The sequence below is a fragment of the Manihot esculenta genome, chromosome 10 (genome assembly GCF_001659605.2).
Source record: "Manihot esculenta cultivar AM560-2 chromosome 10, M.esculenta_v8, whole genome shotgun sequence".
Classification (NCBI taxonomy): domain Eukaryota; kingdom Viridiplantae; phylum Streptophyta; class Magnoliopsida; order Malpighiales; family Euphorbiaceae; genus Manihot; species Manihot esculenta.
The window spans coordinates 31210621-31221026 of record NC_035170.2 but is presented as its reverse complement, the minus strand read 5'-3'; the positions used below and the strand labels follow the sequence as shown (position 1 = coordinate 31221026).

The 10406-nt window shown below is 26.8% G+C and overlaps 1 protein-coding gene across 1 annotated transcript; it reads right to left on the bottom strand.

The window, feature by feature from the left end:
• Positions 1–5636: 5636 nt before the first annotated feature.
• LOC110625211 (cyanogenic beta-glucosidase) lies at positions 5637–8772 on the bottom strand. Its single transcript, XM_021770798.2, has 13 exons — positions 8576–8772; positions 8366–8435; positions 8236–8294; positions 8067–8142; positions 7864–7941; positions 7687–7774; positions 7305–7560; positions 7077–7204; positions 6768–6985; positions 6606–6640; positions 6416–6518; positions 6207–6315; positions 5637–6123 (listed from the first exon to the last, which is right to left on the bottom strand). Exons 1-13 carry the CDS (start codon positions 8747–8749, stop codon positions 5898–5900), a joined length of 1620 nt encoding a protein of 539 aa, XP_021626490.1. The 5' UTR covers positions 8750–8772; the 3' UTR covers positions 5637–5897.
• Positions 8773–10406: the final 1634 nt, after the last annotated feature.

Below are 10406 nucleotides of genomic sequence, written 5' to 3'. Positions count from 1 at the left end.
AGCACCGATTTTCAATTTATTTTCTTTTGAGGGGACCCAGCGCACCGCCTTTAATTTCTTTGCATGATGATTATTATTTTAATTTTAATATTAATAAAGGTGGCAACATTCACTTGGACCACCTAAAATCTCAAACTATCACATCAAAAAATAAATCTATTTACTTTCATCATGAAACTTTTGTATCAATTCCAATTAAGGAAAGAATATTAATAAAAATATTTTTTTATTAATTTTCTTAAATAGGCAGAAAATAAAAAAAATAATTCTGCAAAACAGAAACAAATCGAATTTAAATCTAATTTATATATTTTTTTAAAGTGAAATCGATATGCAAGAATTAATTGATGAACCAATAACAAGTAAGGCAAGAATTGATTAATGAACAAGATTGGGATCTGAGATAAGCTTAGACTAAAGGTTTTGGAATACAGAATTAACCCTTTTCTCAATAATGAGATTGCTAAAGTCGAAGAAGAAGGAAAAAGAAAAAGTTTTTGTCTGATGATTATGTTTTCAAATTTGTTTTTTATTATAAATATATAAATACTTTTTTTTTTTTGAAGTGAAATGATTTTATATTTAAAAGTAAAAAAGTTAAGTAATTAACTAATGAGCTAAAATATAATTTAGTAGTATTGGATATTTTAATTATATGCATTAATGAATTTTATAAACTCAATTTAAATTCATTCAATTCAAAATGATAATTCATCACTCATTACAATTCACAAATCAAGGATTAATATGACAATCCTATTTATACTAAAAATATTATTTGATTTGTAAATTAAAATTTGATTTGTAAATTAAATTAATAAAAAAAATATTATTTATACTCTATATATATACCATAGAAGTATTTAGATTTGAATTCATATAAATAACGTTTACTAGTATTTTAATAATTGTATTTAAAAAAATAATTTTAAAGTATATCATTTTTTAAGAAAATAATTCATTTTAACTGTATGGTTGCAATGTTAAAAAAACAGAAAGAGTGTTAATAAGATTTATATAAATAGAGTCAAATATGAATCAAATTCTCAAAGCTAGAACTTATTTTAAAAAGAAAAAGACATTCTTCTTTTTAAAAATATATTAATTTTCTCTTTTACTCTCTAAATATTTTTTTATTCTTTTAAAATAAAATATATTTATCGCTAAATTAGAAATATATATGATTATAATACAAGCGGATTTCACAATATTTTTTATAATCATCGAATTACGGTTATTTAAAAAGCTCATTTCTATATATAAAAAGAAACAATTAAAAAAAAAAAAGCATTAATAAAATTCATGTATATAAAGTCCAATAATATTAATAAAATTCTCAAAATACGTATAAATATTCATATTACATTTCAAAATCTATTATCAGAGCAGAATATTCAGTCTGCTTAATTTAAAATCGAATCGAATAAATTAAAAATTAAAATTTTAATATTTATAAAAATCAAATCGAATTGATTTTGATTAAAAATCAAATCAAACTGATCGATCTGATTCGGTTCGATTCAATTTGGTTTGATCGATTTAAATTTTTAATAATTTTTTTATTTTTTACACTTTATTTTTAGTATATTAAAATTTAATTGTAATATTTTAATATGATATAATCTCTCTATATTATTGAAAATAATATACTATTATCACTAATCGGTTTTATTCGATTTTTTTAATTTTTTTCTGATAAAAATCAAACTGAATCAAAATAATAAAAAATTTTGAAATTAAAAATCAAATCAAACCAAAATGAATAAAAAAACAAAATAAAATTTTAAATTAATTTAATTCAATTGATTTTTTCGATTTGAACTGAATACTGCTCACTTGATTACAACACAACCTATGTCATGGGAGCTTAACAGTAAGCCAACGATATTTATTTAATTGCTAGATACACACAAAACTATTACCACACAAGCTATGTCATTGGAGCTAAGAAGTAGCCCAGTCATATTATTTCATTGCAAGACACACACAAGCCATATCTCTTTAATTTTGGCACCTCAACCTAGACTACATTTTGTAGTATTTGCCAACTTTCCTTGAATCCTTTAAAGTAATCCTCCAAGGGCTGGAACTTATCCTTGAACCAATTAGTGGAATCTTTGGGTAATCTTTTCAAGTTATCATGATAGTCATGATAAAGGATTAATTAGATTTCGTCAGAAATTTTAACTAATATTGTTTGACTAAAATGATATAAGAGAAAAAATAGGTTTAAAGACGAACAGTCTTGTTGAAATTCTTTAGAGATTGAAAAGTGTGTTTTTAGTAGTCAAGAAAGGCTATTTATAATAGAAAAAAATTTTAATATGCAAAATTATTAAATTATTTTAAAAAATAATTAAAATACAAAATTGAATGAATTTTCATATCGAATTTTGTGACAAAACCTACGACTCTCGTCACACTTTTGAAAGCCATGCGTCTTGAAATTTTCTTTTCGAAAAGCTATCGTGGGTCTTCATAGGACGTCAATAGCAAAAGTTAAGTCTGATCCAAGTCTGTTGTAAAATCTTAGACTAGTTGCTTCGTGTCAAGTCAATATAGTACAAACTAAATTTCGAAGTATAACCGATATTCCACTCAAAATTGTCCAAATATGACCATGCAAAATAACTTTTAAAATTAACATTGTATTGCCCACCAAAACCAATTTTTATTAGAAAAATTAATTAAGAATGATTTAAAAAAAACTTGATATTAGTATATTGGAGTTTAGACTCAATTGAGGGATCCCAATGCATGCCACATGTGCTCTCGAAAATAGTTGATCCTAAATATATCATTTCTCACTTGCTCAGGAGTTAGACTTTTATTATTGTATCTATCGACCCCTAAATTAACATGGAAAACTTAAATAAGTAGGAGCACGATATTAATGGGAATAGCTCGCTAGTAATGCAATAACAAAAGGAATAAACTATTTACCATTCTCAGTAATGTAAATTATTAGATTCTCATATGTATTTTTGGTATAGTTCAAAAAATGTCAAATGCATTTTGGAAAAATGTAAAACCAAGGTGAGTACGCCTATAAATTTTTATTTTTATGTCAATGATATCATTCATAAATGTGCAGTTCTTTTTATTATACTAAATTTCATTTTAATACACACTTACTTGTGGACTAATCGGGTTACCATTATAGTCATAAGCGGTAAGGAAAAAAAACCATGTTATAAATGAAAACTTTTTTAAAAAGGATTCTTATATCAACCCACATATATATTTTTTCTACTTTTAATGTATCACATTTCTGAATGAGCTTACCGATTATAGTAGTACCACTATCAGTTTTGTATCTAACATGATCTGGATCAATTGAAGCATTTGGTTTTGCATACGATTAAGTGTAAAATTATAATCGAAGAAAATCATATGATTTTCTAAGCATTTGAGTTTCTTTATCAGTAAAATTAAGCTATCTATGGCCATCTAACTCCTGCACACGTCTTGCATAACGATCATAAGTTAAAGGATCCATCCACTTGAAAAATATGGAGAAATTACATGTATTATTCACATGCTTTAGTATATAAGCTTAATAAATTACTAGATTAGTTTGAATGAAAGACTTACGATCCAAACATAAAATCAAGTGTTGTCCTAGATGCTTCTATATCAATTGATCTATTAGATAATGGTTCGAACCATAAGGTAAGATTGTTATCCCAATCTTACCATTCATCCAACCAATTTGAGCTATCAAATTAACCAATATAATAAGAATGTCAAATTAATCTAGATATATTTATACTTGACAAAGAAACTACATTTGTGTGTATGTATATCCAAAAAAATACAAACGTCTACTTTTCTCTATATAAATTAATGGCTGCGGAATGTGCAAGGAGTATATGATATACAACTATATAAGGATCGGTAGTTGAATTTCCAGCACGATATTGACGATTTACCCAAGATGAACATCGACCGAGAGTAAAAAATCTATCATTATAAGCAAATCCACTAAGAGCTCATGGTTCATTAAATGTCATCCAAAACTTTACTCAAATACTAAAATTTTCAAAGAGAAGATCCGCATAATCACGGTAATCATCCCTGTAGATTATGCAAGTTTTTAATAAGTTATTTTATTAGATAGATGAGAATAATATATTGAAAAATACATAAGTTTCTCTTTTGATAGTTTGAAAATATTAGTTGAGACTATATACTTGCATGATATTACGACTTAAAAAGTCACCATATTTGTCTTTTAGAGATTGAGGAGTATTCCAATAAAAAATTATAACAAATGGTGTAAGCTCTGAATTAATTTTGCAACAAAAAGAAAAATTAGAAATTTGATGTAATAATATGACTTCATGAAGAGACGAAGACTTGATGAAAATTAAGAATTTAAAAGATGATGTAAGTAAGCTAGTAATTAATTAAATGTAGTTGTTTAAATTTATGCTTATGAAATAGTGAAGTGTGAGAATATATAAAATTATAAATATATGAGTTAGTAAAATCCTATATATGAAGCCAATATATGTTGATAAAATACTTACTAGATATAACTCTAAACTATGAAATTAAAAATCTGAAAGCTTCAACACCTATATTCTTCACGTTTCTCATATCTTCTTATATATAATATCAATTTCACAATTTCATTTAATTTTTTTTCTAACAGACAATAAAGATTTAGTTTTAAAAATTAAAAAAAGCTTAATAATTCGATTCTAAAAATCAACCGCAATATCTCAAATAAAATTACATAAAAATAATTAATATTTTGTGCAAGTATATAATATATCGATATGCATATTATATTTAGATATTCATGAATAAATATATTCTAAACACTATATATTTTTATTATCGTCTATAATACTCTTTATGGTTCTTCGTCTCGATCATGTAGAATATTAAAGTTTTAATTCTACTTATTCTTGATATTTACTCTAATCTTTAAAATATTTTTTTTAATAAATTTCTCGTCATATAAATACTACGGTAAATATAATAATTAAATTTTGGCTATAAAATTTATTATTGCCGGATTGACAGCAGTATTAAATATCAGATTTACTTTCTTTACTGTAATTAAATTTTGCTGCACATTGCAATAACGTAATACAAATGTTTTTTTTTTCCTGGAAAAAAAAAAGTTGGTGCAGACCGGCTCATGAAACTAGAAATGGGAGAAAATTAGTAGGGTACACATTCTGTACTTTTCCTTTTAAACATTTACTTTTTTTTTTTTTTTTTAGTTTTTGCTTTTGACCTGATACAAAGAACCTATTTTCTTTATATGATGAATTTAATTTTTTCTTTTAATACTTTCCCAGGAAAAAACTTTTTGTTACCGAACTTACAAAAATGGATCAATTATTGCTATTCCAATGCACCATTTCTTTTTATGGCAAACTTCTTTTTTATATGGTATATTACGAATAAATATTTTTTAAAAAATTATTATACACAAAAACAAATGGAATATGTCTTCTATAACAGTTAAAATGGGCAAATTAAAAAAAAAAAAGTTAAATACCCTACTTCTTTTTTTTTTTAAGAAAAATCCCCTAACTTTAATTATTGCAGTTAGATAGTATAAGCAGGGTACAAAAAAAATATATTAATAAGATATATGCATACAAAAACCAATAATATTAATAAAAATTCTCAAAGTTTAGAATTCCTGGAAGAGATAAACACTCTTCGTTCATTTCAAAAATCTATTACAAAACAACCCATGTCAACATTGGAGCTTAACAGTAAGCTCAATGATATTATTTAATTGCTAGACAAAGACACACAAAACTATTACCACACAAGCTATGTCATTGGAGCTAAGAAGTAGCCCAATCATATTATTTCATTGCAAGACACACACACAAGCCACAGCTCATTTTGGCGCACCTCAGTACAAACTACATTATGTAGTATCTGCCAACTTTCCTTGAATCCTTTGAAGAACTCTTGGGTTTTATCAGGAACTCATGCTTGAACCAGTTAGCTGAATTTTTGGGTGATCTTGTCAAGTTATTTTGATAGTCAACATAGTACAAACCAAATCTTGAAGTATATCCAATATTCCATTCGAAATTATCCAAATATGACCATGCGAAGTAACCTTTCAGACTAACATTGTAATTCCTATCAAAACCAACTTTTATTAGGAAACTCGATTAAGAACTATAAAAAAAACTTTATATTAGAATATTGAAGTTTAGACTCACTTGAGGGATCCCAGTGCATGCCACATGTGCTCTTTATAATAGTTTATCCTAAATGTATCATTTCTCACTTCCTCCGGAGTTCGACTTTCGTTATTGTATCTATCAACCCCTGAATTAATATGTGGAAAACTTAATTAAATAAATAGAAGCAAAATATAAATGTGTATAGCTCGCCAGTAATGTTACGAGAGAAAGGATAAACTACTTACCATTCTCAGTAATATAAATGATTGGATCCTGATATGTATCTTTGGTATAATTCAAAAGATGTCGAATGCCTTTTGGAAAAATGTAAAACCATGGTGAGTAAGCCTGTAAATTTTTAATTTTATGTCAGTGATATCATCTGTGCAATTTTCTTCTTTTTTTATACTTAATTTCATTTTAATACACACTTACCGGTGGACCGATTGGTTTACCTTCATAGTCATAAGCTGCAAGGAAAAGAAAAAAAAAAGTTATTAATGAAAACACACTTCAAAAAGGACTCTTATCAACCCATTAATATATATATATATATCCTTTCTACCATTAATTTATCACATTTCTAAATAAACTTACCGGTTACGGTGGTTCGACTATCAGTTTTGTATCTAATATAATTTGGATCAATTGGAGCATTTGGTTTTGCATAATATGAAGTATAATATTGTAATCCAAGAAAATCATATGATTTTCTAAGCATCTCAGTTTCTTTATCAGTAAAATTAAGCAATCTATCTCCAACTAACTCCTGCACACGTCTTGGATAACGACCATAAGTTAAAGGATCCATCCACCTGAAAAATATGGAGAAATTATGTGTATTATTCACATGCTTTGGTACATAAGCTTAATTAATTACTAAATTAGTTTGAATGAAATACTTACAATCCAAACATAAAATCGAGTGCTGTCCTGGATGCTTCTATATCAATTGATCTATTCGATAATGGTTCGAACCAAAAGGTAAAGAGCGTTATTCCAATTTTGCCATTTATCTCGCCAGTTTGAGATTTCTATATAATCAATATAATAAGAATGTCAAATTAATCCAGATATATTTATGCTTGACAAAGGAACTACATATGTGTGTATGTATATATAAAAATTACAAACCTGATACTTTTCTCTATATAAATTAACCGCTGCAGAATGTGCAAGGAGTAGATGATGTGCAACTATATAAGGTTCAGTAGCTGAATTTCCAGCACGGCATTGACGATTCACCCAAGATGAACATCGACCAGGAGCAAAAAGTCCATCATCATAAGCAAATCCACTGAGAGCCCATGGTTCATTGAAAGTCATCCAAAATTTCACTCGACTACCAAATCTTTCAAAGAGAAGCTCCGCATAATCACGGTAATCATCCCTATGCATTATGTAATTTTTTTAGTAAGTTATTTTGTAATTTATATAAGAATATTATATTGAAAAAATTGATACAAAAGTTTCTCATTTGATGATTTGAAAATATTAGTTGAGGGTGTATACTTACACGATATTACGACTTAAAAAGCCACCATATTTATCCTCTAGAGCTTGAGGAGTATCCCAATGAAAAATGGTAACAAATGGTATAAGCCCTGAATTTTTTTGCAACAAAAAGAAAATTTAGAAATTTGTTGTAATAATATATGACTTCATGAAGGGACGAAAAGAAGATGATCTTCACCATTATTTACAACTTCATTGATAACATTATCATAGAATTTTATCCCCTCCTCGTTCACTCCTTCATCTCTTCTTCCACCTGAATATTTAAAATTAATATTATAAACAAGTGTGAGAATGTATAAAATTATAAATGTACGAGATAATAAAATTTATATGAAGCGAATATATATTAAGTAAATTTAGACTTGATAAAATACTTACTAGGTATAACTCTAGACCATGAAATTGAAAATCTGAAAGCATTAAAATGCATATCTTTCACGTTTTTGATATCCTCCTGCAATATCAATTTTACAATTTTTTTTAATTTCATTATTAACGATGAACAAGATTTTTGTAGAAAATAGATAAAAGTTTAGCTATTATATACTTTATATCGATTGTAAAAATCAACTGCAATATCTCCGGTACTGTTGTCCTTTATCCTCTCTGCAAAATTATATAAAAATAATTAATATTTTGTATATGTATATAATATGTCGATATGCACATGATCATACCTGGATATTCATGAGTAAATATGTCCCAGACACTAGGTGCTCTACCAGATATGTTTGTTGAACCTTCGATCTAATGTAAAATTGGATCTTATTATATTATTTATTTTAAGCAAACTTGATAAACAGAAAAAAGAAGCAAAGCAAATAATGCAAACTAGGGAACAAATAGATAATGGGAGAGCATAGATAAAAATGAAGGTCTGAATATACCTGATAAGAAGATGTGGCTGTTCCAAAAATGAAATCATCTGGAAAATAAGTACGGTTAAAGTCATCAGGGACAGCATCAACATCATCAGCCATTGCTGGCTCAGTAAGAGTCAACAGGGCTATGAGGAAGACGAGCATCCCCAGAAGAAGAGAGTGTTTGAAAGCCAAAGCCATGTTGATGGTGTTAAGATTTTCAAGTGGTTGTGTGGTTTCCACTTCTCATGGCAATGCCCTTTATATAGAGTTCGTGCTAACGTAATTAATTGCATGCATTAAAGCCAAAGCAAGATTCCACAGAGGTTGGCCCACTTTTTTCTTTTGACAAAGAGAAAAATTAATCCTTCATGACGTGCTACGTTCTTACGTATACATGGAGTCATATTCCAATTTACCTGAAATAGATTATTCTTCAATATTCGAAATGGTAATTTTTACAAATTATTTTTTAGCTTATCCTTTATTAGAAAAATTATACAATACACTATGCCAGAGTACACGTGACATATTGAGATAATATTTCCTACTAATTATATTATGATATATAAATAAAAAATAATTTATTAAATTAAAAATTATTTTATTTATTTAATATATTTTTAATAATAAAATAATAAATATTTTAATCATATTAATTAAGAATAAACCAAATGGGTACTTACATATGTATTTTATTATTTTTATCTATAAAATATCTTAATTCTATTTGAGACATAATAATCACCTAAATTTTTAAAAAAATACTACTTTTAAACACTTAAATTCAAAAATATTTAAAATTTTAAAATAATTAAATAATTTTCACACTTCAGTTTTTACATTTTTTTTAAAAAAATTTATAAAACTTCCTGATCACAATTCCGAAAGGAAGAAAAAATTTGCATTGAGAACAAGGATGGCCCACTAAAAAATGACATGGGACCTACAACCACAAGATCTTCTACAAGAGTACATTTCTTTTTTGTCTTCTTTATCTGGGACAAGATTAATCTCTTTAGAAATTTCCAACTTTCTAATAATTGTACTACAAAATTGCAAAATGTCCCACTAATGAATTTAATGAAAAATAAAATTTCATATTTTATCTGCATTTGTAATTAATGAAATTAATAAAAAAATCAAAATGATATATTTATCCCCAATTTTGAATCTAAAAATTTTATTATAGTATATAGTGCACATACAATTAATTAAAATATTGATTTTATTTTTAAAAATTAAATAATAATAATTTAAACTCACAAATTTAATTTGGGAATGGTAAATTAATCAGCCTAATTCTGAATAAATTTAATAGATCTGAATAAATTTAATAGATCTTTAAAAGCTCTCAAATTTAATATATTAATTCCATCTCTTTATCATTAAAAAAAATCAAATTGTGATTAAAAAATTACTAAAATACTTTGAACCCTCAAGTGTTTCATGTAAGCCATCTTAAAGGAGGGGAATCCAAGAGCTAAGGATAAGGAGTAATTTTCACCAATAAAAAAAATATAATATATGATGATGCCTGGATTTTTAATGTTTGGGATAAAATCATACTTTAAAAAAGAATACGGGCTCAAGTCCACCGAGTCTTTTTCAAAATAAACTAGCCCTATGTAGCACGCCCTAACGCGGTAATAAAAGATAAGCCGAACAAGTTACCCGCGCAGGTCTATATGTAGAAAGTCTAGTCGGGTAATGTGACAAGAGGTAAGGGAGCAAGCCAGTCACCTCGCAGTTCTATCCGCATGCACGTCAGAGAAAATTAAATAGCCATGAAGAAGTATTCTGACACACCCATAGATATGGAACTGAGTGACAGAGACATGGTTAAATATCACACAAA

Coding starts and splice junctions, on each gene's coding strand:
- LOC110625211 (XM_021770798.2), bottom strand. CDS start 8,749: ATGGCTTTGGCTTTCAAACACTCTCTTCTTCTGGGGATGCTCGTCTTC. Junction 6,986..7,076: donor CTCGATTTTATGTTTGGATT/GTAAGTATTTCA, acceptor CATATTTTTCAG/GTGGATGGATCCTTTAACTT. Junction 6,124..6,206: donor CATGCACTGGGATCCCTCAA/GTGAGTCTAAAC, acceptor TGGTTTTGATAG/GAATTACAATGTTAGTCTGA.